The following is an 18708-nucleotide window of genomic DNA, read 5'->3' as shown; positions in this document are numbered from 1 at the left end:
ATTCAATCAGAAGACGAAGACCCAAGAGTAGCCAAAAGAGAGTTGAAAAGCTTACCATGCTCGTTCAGAACAGTGGCAAATCCTTCAGAAGTTCTGAAGATAGAAGCTCTCAAGAGGTACTAAAGAACTGGAGTCAGAAGTTCTGAAGACCAGATGTTCCAACGGAACGATCCAGAAGTAGAAGACTCAAGTTCTGAAGACCTGCAAGAAGTTGGCTCTGAAGACCCAAGCTATTCTAGCTCTGGCGTTCAGAAGTTCTGAGGAACTTGTCCAGAAGCAGAAGTTGCAAGGTCAGAGCATCCAAGCTTCCGTCTGACACTGATCAGAAGCTTCACCAACGTCCATCTGAAGCACACCAAATCAGAAGTCAGCTGGTGAAAGGACAGGTCGCTGTCATAGTACACACCGTACAGTCCTAGCCTGCCCGCCACCTACCTCGTTCAGTCTAGCAGTCTGATTTCACTAGATTGCCACTCCAACGGACAAAACCCTAGCAACGACTATGTCATTTGTCTTGGAGTATATAAGGACTGAAGTTGGAAGAAAGAAGTTAAGAAACTTTGCTGAAACCATTCAAATTATTCGAATCATCTCTTAGCATTATTTCTTCACTGTTCTTAAACATCTGAGTTTACCATTAGCTTTTTAGAAGCAATTCTTGTAAACCCGAAACCTTTTACAATACTTTGTAAAGTTCCTTAAGAGACCAAGGTTGGTCGGATCTTGAGAGGACTGAATCAAGGTTGATTCAGTGTTTAGCTAGTCTTAAGAGGATCGGTAGATCAGCTTCTTAAGAGGATACTAGTAAGAAAATCAGTGTATTGTTAGTCACTTAGCAGGTTGCAAAGTGCAGTTGTAACACTCATTGATTTTAGTGAATTGCCTTCATCAGAAGAAGGAAGAAATCACCTTCACGGGTGGACTGGATTAGCTTGAGCTTTTATCTCAAGTGAACCAGGATAAAATACTTGCGTGCTTTACTTCATATCTTTCAGCACCTAGTTCTTATCCTTGAGTTTTGAAAAAGTTCAAAAGTAAATCTTTTATTCAAAAACTCTATTCAAACCCCTCTTTCTAGTTTTTTTCGCACCTTCAAAAGCATGGATATGAGATTCAAGGGTTTACTAGAGGATTCATGAATAGAAATAGGAATTAAGAGTAAAACATCATAAGTCTTACAAAGAACCCAAAGCAAAAGGGATTTAGCCCAGCATGGCTATAGAATCCATACAAGAAAAGAAGGATAAAACCTGGAACATGGACTTGGAGAATGCTTCTCCTCAAGCTCCTGAGCCTAACCTTACTTCTAACTTATTTAGGAATGTAAAGAAATGACAAAAGTTACAAAAGAAATGACAAAAAGCTTATTTATAGGCAAACAGGTCGAGTCTGGGCGCTCAGGCGCCAATTAAGCACGCCTGAGCGCCAATTCCAAGTGGAAAAAGCAGCTTCTGGAGGTAATTGGCGCTCAGGCGCTCAACAGGAGCGCTCAGGCGCCAATTCCTTTCTAGCATGACAGAAACTAGGAATCAATTGGCGCTCAGGCGCTCAACACGAGCGCCTGAGCGCTCTCTACATGCTAGAAAGCTTCTTGAACTTCTTCTTAACTCCTCTTTATGCCTCCCTTCAATTCTCCAAGCCTCTTGACCTTCTTTCTTCATCAGTTTTCAGACCAAGCTGCTTGGGAACAAAGCAAGGAAAATATCTAGGATCTCCAAGAGTTTATTAGCATAAAAGACCCTCAATTCAAGTAGAAAAGATATGCAAGTCCTAAACTTACTTAAAATGCAAGAAAGGTCCCTATAAAACTATGAAATTACCAAAACAAAGTAAAAACACAAAAAAAGATAAAAATGCATGAAACACTACATGAGACTCAACAAAAAGACTAAAAACTAACAAAGAAATGACCCTAAAAATACTACTAAAATAGGGTAATCATGTACAGAAACCTCCGGGTTTTAAAATATTGAACCACAGGGATTGTGAGTGAGAATTGTGGATTTAAATCTAAAGTTCGCAAGTTCTTAAAACAGTAAAATTCAGAAATTGGTTTTGGTTGTTGGTAACAATGATTTTGCAAAAGAGCAATGTTGAAAATGTTGGAATTAACAATCGATGGAAAATTGCCTTGGGTTGTTGATCATCTAATCCACTTTAGTTCACCTATCCTATGCATGTGACATCTTGATTTCTCTCTTGTTGCTTTAGCCTATGTACTTACTAGTTGATTCCTCACAAAAGTAATTCTCTCAAACTGAAAGTTAAGCCCAATTCCTTGTGTACTTAATCATTCATATGAGGTTTTTAAGCAAATATGTTCAGGCCAACAAAACCCTACCCTCACTCTATTCCTAGAAGCAAGTATAGAAGAATCTATTTCAATTCATGTCCCTAAATCATAACAAACTCCCGTTTGATTATAATCTATCCTATAGCAAGGGTGCACCAAAGCTAAACTTGCATAATGGAATTGAAATACAAGATTAAATCAAGAACTCATGCATAGAGATAGGATTTAACAAACTAAAACTTCATAGAATCTCTTAACCCAAAGCAAAAAAGGGAACTAGCCACTCATGGCTAGTGAATTCATACAGAAAATGTAATAAGAACCTGAGAAAAATACAAGTTGGAAGCCTTCCTACAACCCCAAGGTTCTTCTCAGCTCTCAAACTTGACCCAAAATAAGTAAAATGACTAACTCCCTCAAGAAATTGGCTAAAACCTTATTTATAGACATAAAACACGAGTCTCGGCGCTCAGGCGCCAATTCAGAGCGCCTGAGCGCCAATTCCATGGCAAAAACATGCCTCTAGAAGGAAATTGGCGCCTAGGCGCCAATTCCCAGCGCTTGGGCGCCAATTCAAGGAGGCTCAGAAAATGTAACTAGCGCCTAGGCGCCAATTCCCAGCGCCTAGGCCCTCAAGCTTCGTTGGAAAGACTTTTTAGCTTCTTTGTAACTCCTCTTCAAGCATCTTTAAGTCCTCCTTCAATTCCATGCTTCTTGGCCTTCCTTCTCTTTCAGTTTCTGATCTGCAAACTTAACCATCAAGCCAAGGAAAATATCCAGAAGCTCAAAGAGCTTTGTTAGCAAAGAGAGCCCTCAAATAACATAAGAAAATCATGCAAGTCCTAAACTTACTTAAAATGCAAGAAAAGTCCCTATAAAACTACAAAATTACCAAAACAAAATAAAGACTCAAAGAAAGATAAAAATGCATGAGAATGCATGAAACACTACATGAGACTCAACAAAAAGACTTAAAATAAACAAAGAAATGACCCTAAAAACACTACTAAAATAGGGTCATCACACCACTGTACTCAACGGCAGCTCGCCCTCGAGCGTAAATAACACTCGCTTACCCTCAAGCGCAAGAAATGCTCCCAAACAAGTGCTCTCAACAAGGAATACTTCACAAAAACAGGGGGACAAAGTAATCACAGCTAGTTCCAAGATAAAGACCCAACAACCTACTTCATGCATCTTTTGAAAAGAGAAGAGTGTAGAGTCCATTCAAGGGAAGCATATAGATCTAAAAATCCTAGGATGAGATGTTAATTTAGTGCACTGAGCACACAAGCAAGTTCATAGGCCCTGAATGTCATTCACTCAATAGCAACAAAGATCAAACATGCAAATATTCAAAGAGACTTTCAAAAGGGTTGAAACGTTGGCTTGGTAAAACATGATGGTGGTTGGTCCCTAAGGAAAATCTAGGCTTCAAAGCACATTGAGTGTGGTCCTCTTCTAATAACCCCGAAGCTTTTCACAACAAACATTTTAGCACAAGTCTCTTGCACCCCCTTTTCAATTTTTCTCTTTTTTTTTTCTTTCTTTTCCAACTCCAACTTTCATTTAGGAGTTCTTTTTCTTTCTTTTTCAATAACTTCTTCCTTGGGGCAAGATATTATTTCCCAATTTTTCAGCTCCATACAAATATATCAAGGACCATCACTCCCCAATATTCCAACCAAACATCCGTTCCAATCTTTTGGCTACAACAAATTCTCCAATTAAGCTCAAATGGGACAACTAAGGATAATGTTCAACCAACAAATTCAGAATCTCAAGAAATCCTATAAGTCTCAAGAATGAAGCAAGAATCAAAAAGCATACTATGAGTGAAATTAATGAAGAACCAAGAATTGCAAGTGAGTCAGGATCCTCTAGAGAATTTTTAAAGTGATGGGTTAAAGATAGACCCTTAACGGACTCACACCGACTCCTTTCTCAAGAAACACCCGGAAGACCGAAGTCTCCTCCTCTCTTCCCCAAACATGCAATCACTCATCCCCATAAACAACAACAAGTATTCACAAAAGCATTTTCAAAAACAGCACAAGTAGGGAAGCAAAACTATAGCTAAAAGCATGTGAGTATAGGGAAGTAAAAGACCGAAGAAAAATAAAACTAACTAAACAATGCATGATAAAAAGAAAAAAAAAATCTACAAATTGAAATATATGCCAAAGATGCATGACCTAAACTAAGAGTAGGAATACCTCAACATAGTCACTCCATGGGGTCATGGTCACCCCTTCCATCACCATAATCCGGATGAACACCGGCATCATGCATTAAGCTCAAATCTATCATCCCCTGCTTCAAGGTATTGAAATCCATGGGGCCATTGTACCTGGGGTCTGATGTGCTACCTCCCCTCCAATGGAGGTCAAGATCCCTGTGTAGGCGATCTTGCCTCAAAAACATTCGCCCGAAAGCGGCCTCCATGAAGGGTCAGCACGCGGTGGAGTAACCATCTCGTTCACCACCTCATCATTCTGTTCTTCTTCTTCCTCCTCCTCTTCTTCTTCTTCATCTTCTTCTTCTTCCAATGGCTCCTCAGGATCCTCTTCCTCTTCTTCCTCTTGAGGCATTCTTGCCATCCACTCTTGATAAACCTGAGTGATCCTCTCCTTACTGAGTTGAGGTGCAACCGACAACCTCTTCTCAATAACATAGACTGGCCTCCTAGCCTTGTCCCTCACTGCATGAATTAGGGAACAAATCAAATGAGGAAAAACGGGACGATGCTTATCTTTACTCCCATTGTAGAGGGAATAAATCCTAGCAGAAATGATGGTGGCCACGTCCATAGGATGGCCTCTCACAATGAAGTAGATGACAACCATTACAACCTCTTTAACTTCAGATTTGTTAGAGCTAGGAAAGAGGGAATCCTGCAAAAATTCAGCCCAAACTCTGGCCAACGGTGTCATATCCTTCGTCCTCACAAAAATAATCTCATCATCAACTGCTTCCCATTCCCGCCCAGGCCTAACAAGCACTGCCTTCATGTCTTCTAAGATCTCTGGTGACTTCTCCTTTAAGAGCTCATGATAGGTGGCCTTCTCGGGGAAGCGCTCCTTCTCTTGGTCCTCCGTGAGGAGACCAAGATTCTCTCGAATGATTGAAGGATGGTACTCAATCACATCCCCCCTAAACCAAGATGAGTTCACCGGTGACCTGGACCTATCCTCTTGATTGTCAGAGTAGGTGTTCGCATAGAACTTCCTCACCATGACCTCACAAGCAAAGGGAATGGGGTTGACCCAATTTTTCCACCTCCTTTTCTCCATGGCTTCTTGCATGCCCAAGAGGTCTCTCATTTCCTCCCGATAAAGAACTCCCCGCTCCTTCACACACTCCTTGTATGCTAGGTGAGAGCGGTAAAACTCCTCCTTAGTCAATGATAGGAAGCGGGAGCGATCAAAGCTCCGGGAGGTGGAGGAAGAAGCTGCAGCTCTTGTGTTGGTCCTTGCTCTTTTTGTAAGCATTTGCACAATTGTTAGCACATCCACAAGCCACAAATGTTAGTAACGTTAGTTCAAAAACATAAAGAAATTAAGAGGAGAAACTTTGTACAAAAGTAAAAATTAAACTACCTAAGAACACTCAACAAGCCTCATAGTGATTTTGGCAAAGAGAAATAGACAACCACAGAAGCAATTGCGAAAAATCGACTAAAAGAACTCATTGAGGCATTCTAACAAACACCTAGTAAGCAAAAACTAAACTACACTAAACCACAAAATCCTAACTACCCAACTCTCACAAATTCACAACCCCTTTCTAATTAAGCACAAAATCAACCCACTATGAACACAAACAACCCACACCCAACTTGCAGTAACAAGAAATCACTCACCCTAACCCAAAAGAAGCATGCATTACCAAACCCATGAACTATGATGAAGGGAAGTGGAAGATGGAACTTACCTTGACTTGAGAGTGAGTGGGTGACGAACGCACTGTCGCGGGTGCGTGCCAAAGTATTCTGCTTTGAATGCAGTACAAGGTGTTGAACACCAGGATCCAGGATCGATCTCACAAGGACTCAGTGAGGTATTAATTGATAATAGAGTAAAACAAAGCAATTAAAAAGGGGGTTTGATTGATTTGATTGTAAAGTAACAAACAAAACTTAAAAGAGATTTAATCAGATAAAAGAAAGTGTTAGTCATCGGATTATAACATTCAAGTGCAACAAACCTTCATTGGATACAAAAGATTAATTCTTCCTCATTGTTTCCCTAATTCGTGAGAGTTGATTAACTAAGCGAAAATCAATTCACAGTTTCCTAAACTAAGCGATTAAGAAACAGTTACGAACTAACATGAACTAAGCGAGCATGCATCAACTCTTATTTCTAAAACTACGGAATTAAGCAAACCCTAGATCAGAAATAGAGATGAAGAGAATTAATAAAGAAGGAATTTGCATTAAGAACAGAACCTCAAGTTTGCAAACACGAGAATATTAAAAATCCTAAGACTAACTAGGGAGTTAAGCAACTCATATTAGAAAAGAGGGAAAGATATGAGAGGGGAGGAGGTGATGGTGAGATGTGGTGAGGTGGTGAGGTCTAACAAAAGCCTAAACTCACTTATTTATACTAATAAATAAACTTGTTCATCAAGTAACAATCTTTGTTATCTAAATCTTTTCTAAATCTTCACAAAATCGGGCCCACATAAAGGAGTAAGCTGCTGAACAATCAGGCATTCGCGGGTCCCACAAGAAGTCTGAATCTTCTATTGAGGTAAACATGAGAGTTGTAGCACCTTAAGTCAGCTTCGCGGACCTTCAATCGGATCCTAATTCAGAGTTCTGTAGCCCAAGATATGATCATTTTAGTGCAGACTGTTTCAGACTCGCAGAATTAGCGACAGCAACTTTTCAAGGACATTCTGACCAAGTTTGAGGCTGATTCTTGAATTATGCTGAACATGAAAGTTGTAGGGATTCGAGTTAGCTTTCCAACGACATATTATTCGCCCAATTTGGATATTTTTAGCTCCAGGTTCAACCTGTTCTAGAAAAACAGTCACAGAAACTAAAAGTGTAGAATTAAGCACTTTTCCATGAATAATCCAAATAAGCACTAATGGTCAAAACATGGCTAAGTCATAACAATTAAGCACAAAAATGTATATAATGAAGCTTAGAAAGACACATGTAAAGTGCATCAATTATGCGCTTATCAAATACCCCCACACTTAACCTTTTGCACTCCTGGGCAAAACTTAACTTCAAAGAAGATTCAAAAAATCAATTATGATAACAAGTACTTCCTAAAACATAAAAACTCAGCTCACACATATCTTTGAGAGGTAGAAATTCAGATTTATGAGCAAGAAAACAACCACTTCATTTTCCACAAAGATTAGACAAATTAGATTCCATCACCTACATTCCAGGCCAACAAGAAATTTCAAATTGAACGTCAAAGTTGGATGCAAGTGTTATACTCTCTACTCTCAAGTGTTTGGACTTGTGTTTAATCATGCTTAAGCAACTCTCATTATCTCATGAAAACATGCATCTATCATAGGCTTGACAAGATTCTAACAAACCAATTAAATTGAACAAATGCATACAAAGATCAAAGGACTTTTGAAGGTTGTAATGAGGCTAAGGTCAAGGAAGGATTTATGAAAGATATTCAGAGTTAAGACCTTAGGAAAAATAAGAGCAATGGGGAAAAATCAAATTAAACTTACTCACAACCCAAAGAATTAACACATTCTTCCTTTTACAACTTCATTTTTTTAACTTCCAATTCCTTTTCTTTCTTTAGTACCTTCCTTCACTTTGTAACTTCTCTTTTTTTCTTTCTTTTTCAGCATTTCCAATTTTTTTCTTTCAACTTTTTTTCAGCTTGCTTACAATTTATCCACAAGGAAGGTACCTCTTTTGAGCAAATTAGACCATGCATTCAAATAATTCACCCCCACAGTTATTGAATACTAATTCTCAAAATAATTCCAAAGCTCTTACATTCCCTAAGGTTAAGGTATCATCATTGTTTTTCACTTAGGCTTGTAATGAGCTACAAAAGAATAGAGATATTAGGCTCAAAGGGGTTAAAACAAAGGTTAAAACATGCAAGGTAAGCTTTTTCGGCCAATAGCTTATTGAAAAAGAATGCCTTATCACATCAAAGTATGAAAATGAACAACAATTTGAGTCAGAATCAAGTCAAGTTCTGCAGTGCATATAAACATGAGGAAATCACACAAGAAAAAAGAGAATCATGGCAAAGATATTACCATTCAAGTGTTTGGTCCAAAATCTCACAAGGTAGTCTCACATGGCAAGCATATAACACAATGAATCCAACAAATCAGTTCTCAATGCAAATCACGATGAACTCAAAATGCAAGCAACTTCATCCAAAAGAGACATGAAACTTAACAGAAAAGTGGTTACATTGCTCACAAACTCAGCATCTCTAAAACTCATTGAAAAAGTGTGAACTATTTTATTGAAAAGAATAAAAACAAAGCAAATAAATTAAAATAAAATTGCAAACTATCCTAACTGAGGTTCTACTACTCCTAAATAAGATTTCCACCCCCACACTTAAATCATACATTGTCCACAATGTGAGACACAAATCATCAAATAAATTAGACAAGTGTAATAAAAGAGAAAGGTTAGGAAAAACCAGGGATCAAGGAAGCTGGCGACGCATGAAACCTGGTAATGCTCTGAATCTGCTATCACCTGGGTCCGGTGGAGGTCTTGCATTAAGAGGAAGCTCATAGTCTTGAGGCACAACAGCAACAATCCACAAGTCAGGTGGCTTTGGAGGGATCTCATCTGCAACAATCTTAACAAACTCAAACTGTTTTCTAGCACCTTTAGCATGACTCATGACAATGTTCAGTTTGAGTGAAAACTTTTTTCGAGCATCTGCCCAACCTGAAATAAGAGTAAATGAAAAATCAGTACATTCAACAATCAATACTTTGTCTTGAGGTTTCGGTAGAGGTTTCGAAAAATATTCCTCCATTGAGGTTGACTTCTTGCAATCAACAAACTCTCCAATAAGCACGACTTTTTCAAAAATGTCTAGATTAACTAAAAGCGGCTTATGTGGAAATATTGCTAACTTAGATCCATGTTCTACATCCATCTTTTTAACTTCATCCACTGCAAAACACTTCTTGAAATCATCCAACAACTTATTTTCTTCTTCACTAGGATACATCTTCTCACTCTCATAAGTTCTATGTGGAAGAGGGAGATGTTTTTCTTGTTTGTTGTCTTCATCATTAGAATCAGCATCAGAAGCAACATCGACTTCAAACTCGTTAACATCACCAGAACCATCAGTGTTAGCATCAAGATGAGTATCAACACAAGGATTAACTTCATCATCAATCTTTGCATCAGCTTCATGTTGCAATGTGGGAGCGTGTGCAACTAGCTTGTTAACTGGAGCTTGTAAATTCGCAGTATCTTGCAGGTGTTGATTAGCATTTGCATTGAGATTTGCAGACATTTGGTTCAACATGTCTTGAATTTCTTGCAATATGGAAGGTTCCTCGTGTCGAGGTTGTTGAAACTGGGCTTGGTTTGCTTCATATTGCTTTGAAAGGTCTTCCAAAAATTGGGGTGGATCATTCCAAGGTTGATGAAATTCCTCTTGTGAATGATGTGGATCATGAAAGGGATATTGAAATTCCTCCTGCGGATAGTAGCATGGTGGTGAATAAATAGGCTGCTGGAATTGCCCTTGTGGATGATAGCAAGGTGGGTCACACCAAATATTTTCAAAATTCTCTTGTGGATAACATTGAGGTGACTCAAACTGTTGTTGATAGCTCTTGAGCAACATTTGTGTAACAGAAAATTGTATCTCGTCGAGTCTGGCTTCTAGCTTATCAAGTTTAGCTTCCATCACTGCAAAAAAAACTCCACAACTAACACTTGTGTTCAGTTACTAAAAAAAACAAAAGGATAGTAAAAAAAACAAAAACCTAACTAAGAAAACAAAAACGTGAATAAAAGGAACCTAATAATACCAAAGAAAAAAAAATGAAAATAAGAAAGTAACGAAGTAACGAAGAAAAAAAAATGTTAGGAAAAAAAAACAATTAAACGAGATCTGACAGGGAAAAAAAATGTTAGTAACAAAAAATAATCTAGTAATAATAATAATAAGAATAATAATGAAGGGAAAGTAGATAGAAAAAATAGCAAACTAAAATAAAAGAGAGGAAAGATAGAGAAATAAAAGAGATGATAGTGATATAAAAATAGAAGATATGAAAGAGAATTAAAAGATAAGCGATTGAGATAGAAGATATAAGATAGATATGTAAGATATAGATACAAGAGATATAAAATAAAAACAACCAACAATCTATTAAATAAAAAAATCTAATATAAAAAAAATCTAATCCTAACCGCTAGCCCTTTTTTTTTGTTTTTTTTTATAAAAACGAAAATAAAACAAAAAAATAAAAATAAAAATACTCTAAAAACAATTAATAATCACCAAAGTCCCCAGCAACGGCACCAATTTGACGAACGCACTGTCGCGGGTGCGTGCCAAAGTATTCTGCTTTGAATGCAGTACAAGGTGTTGAACACCAGGATCCAGGATCGATCTCACAAGGACTCGGTGAGGTATTAATTGATAATAGAGTAAAACAAAGCAATTAAAAAGGGGGTTTGATTGATTTGATTGTAAAGTAACAAACAAAACTTAAAAGAGATTTAATCAGATAAAAGAAAGTGTTAGTCATCGGATTATAACATTCAAGTGCAACAAACCTTCATTGGTTACAAAAGATTAATTCTTCCTCATTGTTTCCCTAATTCGTGAGAGTTGATTAACTAAGCGAAAATCAATTCACAGTTTCCTAAACTAAGCGATTAAGAAACAGTTACGAACTAACATCACTACACCAAAAATGGTCTTTAACAGCGGTTAAAAATAGCCTTTTACAGCGGTTTTCAGCGGTCCAGAACCACTGTAGATCTCGCCGCTGTAAAAGCCTTAACAGCGGTTCTAACCGCTGTAAAAGACGCATTATTTACAGCGGTTTTTAGGTTTAACCGCTGTAATTACTAGCCTACAACAGCGGTTCTTTTGCGTAACCGCTGTAAATGGATATTCTTTTACAGCGGTTTCTGAACTTTAACCGCTGTAATTGAGTTTACTATTCACAGTTCTTTTTTCAGCCCCTGAATTTTCCCACCTATTCAGCCATAAGATCAACATTTTTTCTACACCGTATCAATACCAATAAATATTAAAATATATAAAATTTTCAAAAGCATCATAAATCTAAAACAATTTCTAAAGTGCATAATATCAACATCTAATAGATTAACTACTAAAAAAATTTGTTAACTACATAAGCGGCCCACTCATCTTTAACTTCACGCAATTGCTCTTGATTATAGAAAACGAACTCACAATCTTCAAAATACTACAAAACAGCATAAAAATAGAGTTAAGTTACAATTGGAGCTTTTAAAATCCAATGCAAACGCAGATTAAAGTTTCTTACCCTCATTGGGATCACAAGTTGATGGTGAGTGACTTCATCACATAATATCCGCAATCAACACTATTAGTCTGACAAGGGCACTACAAAAGCAAAATAATAAAGACGACTAAATGGATGTTGTGAACTCAGATATCTCTGTAGTCTGTTCTATAGAAAACTTCATGTAAATAAATAGACATGTTTATAAACAGATCAAAAGTACAATTTATAAATGTGATTTGATATGTATATGAATCAAGTCTAATGATAACAGCAAGAGGATATAGAAAGCAATCAAATGCAAGTTTTCTCATCTTTGTGCAGTACCAAAGCCAATTCCAGAAAGATACTTACAAGCAAGGAAGAGGCTTCAGTGGATGAATAAAAAGATGTCCTAGGTATGAGGAAATTAAACAAGCCATATGTATCTGGAACATTAAGCAACCCAATATAAAACTTGAGGTCAATTGCTCAAATATTGGCAAAGTTAGAAAATGAAAAGAAGGGAGGCAAAAGGAGTGAAATCTGACATGCAAACCCAGATAAAATGCCACAAAGGTGTCCAAGTAGTGAGACATTTTGCATGAGAAGCTGGAATGCTACCAACAAAAAGAATGAATACCTACAACATAATATGTTCAATTAGCATTATCATAAAGGGAATGATCAAGATAAAATTAATAATACAATATTATAAAAAACCAAACTCACCACTTGGGAGGCACATTAAACAACCCAAACACACTGCAGAATCAATAGAATACGTTAGTATATTAGCAAACCCTCAAAGATTCACATTGTGAAACATAGCACATATATCAAATGTATAGTGTGTTTTAAGTAGAACAAGCAAACAAAATCATTGCAAAGGGAACAGGTCACCGAAGGTGCATTAATAAAACAGAATTTCAAGTCTCCCATTTCAGAGAGAACATCAGCAAAATAATTAGCATAATCTATGAAAACTTGTTAAAAATACTACTATTTCAGCATCTTGAAGTGCTGCCAGGACATCGTTTCTACCAAATTATCTTAAAGGAAAAAAGGTGATTAATATGAACAAATTAAATTGCATTTTTCAAAAGTGGTGAATTCCCAACCTCCTGGATTGAACTCCACTCAGGCTAGTCTCTATAACAATCATGGAAAATACTCCTGAGAAACCAATCACACACTCATTCATGAGGTAATCAAATTTAACAAAAGGATTGTATGTCACCAGCAGTGCTATGAGAACATGGAATATGCAACTAAAACATGTCCAAATCTATGAATAATAACCCGAGGATCAGCCGATTAAAACAACTACAAGAGCCTACTGCTTCAAACAGGCAGCAATTAGTCCACTATAAGCATACCCAAACAATTATCTACATTGACTGAACAATAGTAATGGAGCTGGAAAGAAAAATGATATACCTTGAAACCGTGACACAACAGCAGAAGGCAAGAAGAATATCTCAGTGAAGGAATCATATCCAACCAGAAGACAGACCAAGTAAATTGATCCACACACAACAACCACTGCAGAAGTGGGGAATGGAACGCTTTCCCACCATTGATTTACCCTAGTAGACACCCCAAGCAAGGAAAATAAAACAAAAGCCAGTCCTAAAAGACAATCAGAAAAACCATCCCCAAAATAAATTTGACTAGTCAAGGGGAGAGGAATGCACCAAGAGGAATGCCTTTATCTCAACGTACCTTCAAAAATAAATTTTTACTCAAGCCACCCTCTAAATTTCCAACATATTTTGCCTGAAGGAAAATGGACAACGAATCATAAAAGTAAAATCATTAAAACAATGAACATGATATACAAGATACAAGATATATTATTACTCAAAGGCTTTTTACCTGGGCTTCAACAGTCAAAACAACTGGATGCTCATACTGGGAAAATTCAATTTGAAGCTTCTGGGGAAACAAGACAAGATATATTGAAGCAATTAGTCTCAAGCATGAAGTAACATGCATAAATAAAATTACTGCTGAATCTAGGGGTAACTCAAATTGCATAATCAAATCAACTCAAAGAAAGATGAATTGAGAGAAAACAATTGTCTTCGATTCAGAGAAATTTACACTGATCAGAGAAGCTGACTCTCATTAATACAAATGCAGTGCCGAGGCAACTAATATATGGATGTTGTAAATGCATGACACTATTTTAGGATTGAACATTTCGTTGTTTTGTTTCTCTTCTGTAAATATCATCGAGATATTGCTAATAAGGACAGATTTTCATTCCCTTTTTCCTGATTCTAATTAATTAAAATTACGTACGACAGGCTATGAATATTAGACCTTGTATATTGTACAAACCACTAAATCAAATTACTTATTATTAAATCCTTTCAAGTTGATATTAGAGCTCCCAATGCTTCTGCATCTAAAGCCTAGCGGCCGTCATGTAGAACGAGCTAGCAGGAATCGGCAATGGATCCAATAGAATCACTGCTGGTGCAGCAATGATGATACCAGAAGTGTAACTAATTTGCTTGTCCTTAACCATGGAGGACTGAGTAGTGTAGATACCATCAAATCAAAATCGAAAGATAAAAAATTACACTGAGTGCAGAAACTGACTCTTATGAATATGAGTGCAGCAGTGCCCTGGCAACTAACCTATGGAGTAGCAGAAACTGTAACTGAAACACGTGAAAGCTACTAACCTAATGGCAAGTTATTGTTTGGATTCTCATTCAGATCTTCTAGAATCAATTATGCTTCTACAAAAGCTACTAGGAGTAGCTTCTCCTATAACCCATTCTCCCTACAGCCTGAAAATCTTCAGTATATCCAAACATGCACAAACTAAGTAATCAGTACACTACATTCATTAGGATAACACATAAAGCCAACAATTTTGCAAGCAGCAATGTAAGGATGTTCCAATTGTGAAAATCTCCTTATGTTCATGTCTATTTGGAATGAATAACAGAGGCACTGATCAAAGATGAAAATACCCAGTTGGATGAGAGAACCGAACCTGTAACCGTGCTAGAAGTTGTTCCTTTGAGAGACCCATGAGCGGCGAAATGGTGCTGGTGGCTGAATCAGAAAGGCGATGAGAGCATGAGAATAAGGATAAGAGAAGAATAAGGAATGCACGAGAAAAATTACCTTATGAGGACAGGGCAACGAACTACATGGACGAAGAGACACAAAACAAGAGCGGCATCGACGCAGCAGGAACGGCGGCGGCCGCGGAAGGGACGGTGGAGGTACGAGCAAGCTTTGAGAGAGGAACTGAACTAATAAAAATTAAGGGCTTGCGGTTACGGGATTGGTAAAGTTAGTGGGGCTGTAAATTAACGAAATCAGTAAGGAATAATATATATATAAATTGCTTTGAGTTACCAACATATCACTCCAGCCCAGTGGAAAAAGAGTCATAAAATTTTTAAAGGTATTGGGTTCGAATCCCGTATGGAACATTTCTTCCACAGGATTTTCTTTAAACAGTGGATATTTACAGCGGTTTGCTAGTAAGCGCTGTAAAAAGTGGAACTTTGTTATTAAAAGCGGTTTCTTTACATAACCGCTGTTAAATATCAAGATTTTTACAGCGGTTCATAAAACAACCGCTATAAAAGGCTGTATTCCGCTCCGTGTTTTCGTTTTTACAGCGGCTGCAACCTTAACCGCTGTAATAGGGGCGCTGTAAAAGTCCTTTTCTGGTGTAGTGCATGAACTAAGCGAGCATGCATCAACTCTTATTTCTAAAACTACGGAATTAAGCAAACCCTAGATCAGAAATAGAGATGAAGAGAATTAATAAAGAAGGAATTTGCATTAAGAACAGAACCTCAAGTTTGCAAACACGAGAATATTAAAAATCTTAAGACTAACTAGGGAGTTAAGCAACTCATATTAGAAAAGAGGGAAAGATATGAGAGGGGAGGAGGTGATGGTGAGATGTGGTGAGGTGGTGAGGTGGTGAGGTCTAACAAAAGCCTAAACTCACTTATTTATACTAATAAATAAACTTGTTCATCAAGTAACAATCTTTGTTATCTAAATCTTTTCACAAAATCGGGCCCACATAAAGGAGTAAGCTGCTGAACAATCAGGCATTCGCGGGTCCCACAAGAAGTCTGAATCTTCAATTGAGGTAAACATGAGAGTTGTAGCACTTTAAGTCAGCTTCGCAGGCCTTCAATCGGATCCTAATTCGGAGTTCTGTAGCCCAAGATATGATCATTTTAGTGCAGACTGTTTCAGACTCGCAGAATTAGCGACAGCAACTTTGCAAGGACACTCTGACCTAGTTTGAGGCTGATTCTTGAATTATGCTGAACATGAAAGTTGTAGGGATTCGAGTTAGCTTTCCAACGACATATTATTCGCCCAATTTGGATATTTGTAGCTCCAGGTTCAACCTGTTCTAGCAAAACAGTCACAGAAACTAAAAGTGTAGAATTAAGCACTTTTCCATGAATAATCCAAATAAGCACTAATGGTCAAAACATGGCTAAGTCATAACAATTAAGCACAAAAATGTATATAATGAAGCTTAGAAAGACACATGTAAAGTGCATCAATTATGCGCTTATCAGTGGGTGCAAGTGGAATGAGCTTGATGCAATGCAAAACTTGGAAGCAAATGAGAGAGCCCAAGTGTGTGCAAGTGAGAAATGAGAAGTAGAAATGGGATATGGAGAGTGTGGGGTGCGTTTTTTATGAAGAAATGAGAGTTAAGATTGGGAAAATGAAAAGTTGGGGTTTTAAAACCCAAAATATGGCTCAAACACGCACCAAGAGCGCTCGCGCGCTCGAGTGGAGCGCTCAGGCGCTCGTGCCAGTTCCAGAGGTAGTGGTTCCAGAGGCAGTGCCTCTGTAACTAATTGGCGCCTAGGCGCTGGTGAATTGGCGCCTAGGCGTTCAGCCCAGTTTTTTCAGAAAAATTTCCTTTTTTTTTTTTGAATTTAAACACCTAAAATGCTACACTAATAAAAGAGGAAAAGAGAAAAAGAAAAAGAATGGGTTGTCTCCCATTTAGCCCTAGGTTTTAGTCCTAGGTGGACTCTCCTTCCTATGGTGTTAGGAAGGAAATTCCTTACCATTGATCAATTTTCACCTTGCACAAAACCTCTGAAGTAAATCCTCCCATGAGGCAATGTCCTTTTGCTCATCAAACCAAGCCCTAGCTTCCCTTGTCAAAGAATGAGGGAAGAGTTTAATCTTCACTTCATCACTTGAAACACCCTCAATCTTAGCAAGGGAGCTAGCTTGGGTAAACTTGACCATGTGAGCATGCAAGTTCTCGTACTTAGACCCCCCATACTTTTTACCACTAACAAGCTTGATGAGAGCCGGATGGAACTCATCAACTTTTTCATTAGCTTTGGGGGTCTCTTCTGGAACCTTCAATTTGCTTCTAATCACATCACAAACAAAATCGTTATCATGGTTAGTCTCAATCATGGGATTAAAAACAGAAAATCGTACCTTTTCATTACCAACACGGAGAATGAGGTGACCCTTGTCAACGTCAATCTTAGCTCTACCTGTAGCTAAGAAAGGTCGACCAAGAATGAGAGGAATCTTCACATCCTCCTCCATATCGAGCACAACAAAATCCACGGGGAACACATACTTGTCCACCCTCACCATGACATCCTCCACAATCCCATATGGAGTCTTGAGGGATCGATCCGCCATTTGCAAGGAGAGCATGGTTGGGGTAACTTCTCTTAGGTTCAGCCTCTCAAACATGGTGAGTGGCATCAAATTGATGCTCGCTCCTAGGTCACACAAGGCTTCCACATCCGCCATGCCTTCAATTTCCACCGAAATAGTGAAACTTCCGGGGTCTCTTCTTTTCTTTGGCATTTTCTGCTGCAAAATGGCACTACATTCCTCCATTAACAACACTGTCTCATCTACTCCCTTCAACCTTCTTCTCTTATGCAGAATATCCTTCATAAACTTAACATATATAGGCATTTGTTCCAAAGCATCGGCAAAAGGAATACTAATGTGGAGCTTTTTGAAAACATCAACAAATTTTGAAAACTTTTTATCTAAGCTCTTCTTATCCAATGCTTTAGGAAACAGAACCTTGCTAGTTTCAGGAGTAAGATCAATTATCTCTCTCGACTTGATAGGCACAACTACTTCCCCCTCAACTATCTCCTCTCTCTTTTCTCCCTCTTTTTTTTTCTTCAATTCATTCATCACTCTCCCACTTCTAGTGGTCACAACAGAGGCATTTTCTTGCTTAGGATTGGGGATAGTGTCGGAAGGAAACTTACCTTGAGGTCTCTCGGCTATTTGCTTGGCCAGCTGGCCAAATTGATTCTCAAGATTCTTGATAGCCGCCTCTTGGTTCTTGTAATTGTTCTCCGTTCGGTTGATGAAAGTTTCCACCAACTCCTCTAAGCTTTTCTTGCTACCACCACCTTCAACTTCTCCTTGCTCTTGAGGTTGTCTTGAGCTTTGGCCTTGGAACCCTTGACTAGGAAATTTCCTTTGAAAGCTACTTCCTTGCCCATTGTTGCTTTGCCTCCAAGATAAGTTGGGGTCGTTCCTCCATCCTGGATTGTAAGTATTTGAAAACGGGTCATTCCGAGCTTGACCCATGGCCTTCACTTCCTCCTCCGGTCTAGTCTCGGTGCATTCTTCACTGTCATGAGGCCCTCCACAAGTCACACACTCCACTTTGGCAACTCGACCACCAATCACCTTGGTTGTCTTTATTTGATTTTGAATTTCATTCATTTGCTTGGAGAGTTATTGGAGGCCATGATCTGATCATAGGCTTCAACCTCAAGGACTCCTCTTCGGGCTTGGCGCTCATTACTAGAGTTCATGGCTCTTATTGGCATTTTTCCAATCAACTCGTACCCAACTTGTGGAAGTAGGGCATCGAACTCTCCATTTGAGGCCGCATCCAAGCCAAACCT

General features: G+C 38.2%; 1 protein-coding gene and 1 long non-coding RNA gene across 3 annotated transcripts; both read right to left on the bottom strand.

Moving 5' to 3' along the window:
- Positions 1 to 8936: 8936 nt before the first annotated feature.
- LOC130735267 (uncharacterized) lies at positions 8937 to 10803 on the bottom strand. Its single transcript, XM_057587339.1, has one exon. It carries the CDS (start codon positions 10195 to 10197, stop codon positions 8965 to 8967), a length of 1233 nt encoding a protein of 410 aa, XP_057443322.1. The 5' UTR covers positions 10198 to 10803; the 3' UTR covers positions 8937 to 8964.
- A 2539-nt stretch (positions 10804 to 13342) lies between these two features.
- On the bottom strand, positions 13343 to 15078 carry LOC130735266 (uncharacterized). Of its 2 annotated transcripts, none has more exons than XR_009018357.1 (5): positions 14924 to 15078; positions 14790 to 14851; positions 13655 to 13714; positions 13502 to 13555; positions 13343 to 13365 (listed from the first exon to the last, which is right to left on the bottom strand). It is a non-coding gene; the product is annotated as an uncharacterized LOC130735266 (long non-coding RNA). The 2 variants fall into 2 exon arrangements; XR_009018358.1 differs by having other exon boundaries at positions 13348 to 13408.
- Positions 15079 to 18708: the final 3630 nt, after the last annotated feature.

Source organism: Lotus japonicus, chromosome 2 (assembly GCF_012489685.1).
Source record: "Lotus japonicus ecotype B-129 chromosome 2, LjGifu_v1.2".
NCBI lineage: Eukaryota > Viridiplantae > Streptophyta > Magnoliopsida > Fabales > Fabaceae > Lotus > Lotus japonicus.
Note: the sequence above shows the minus strand (reverse complement) of the source record. Positions and strands in the feature narration are given on the sequence as shown.

What these genes read in the sequence shown, in the direction of transcription:
- LOC130735267 (XM_057587339.1), bottom strand. Translation starts at nt 10,197, where the DNA reads ATGGAAGCTAAACTTGATAAGCTAGAAGCCAGACTCGACGAGATACAA.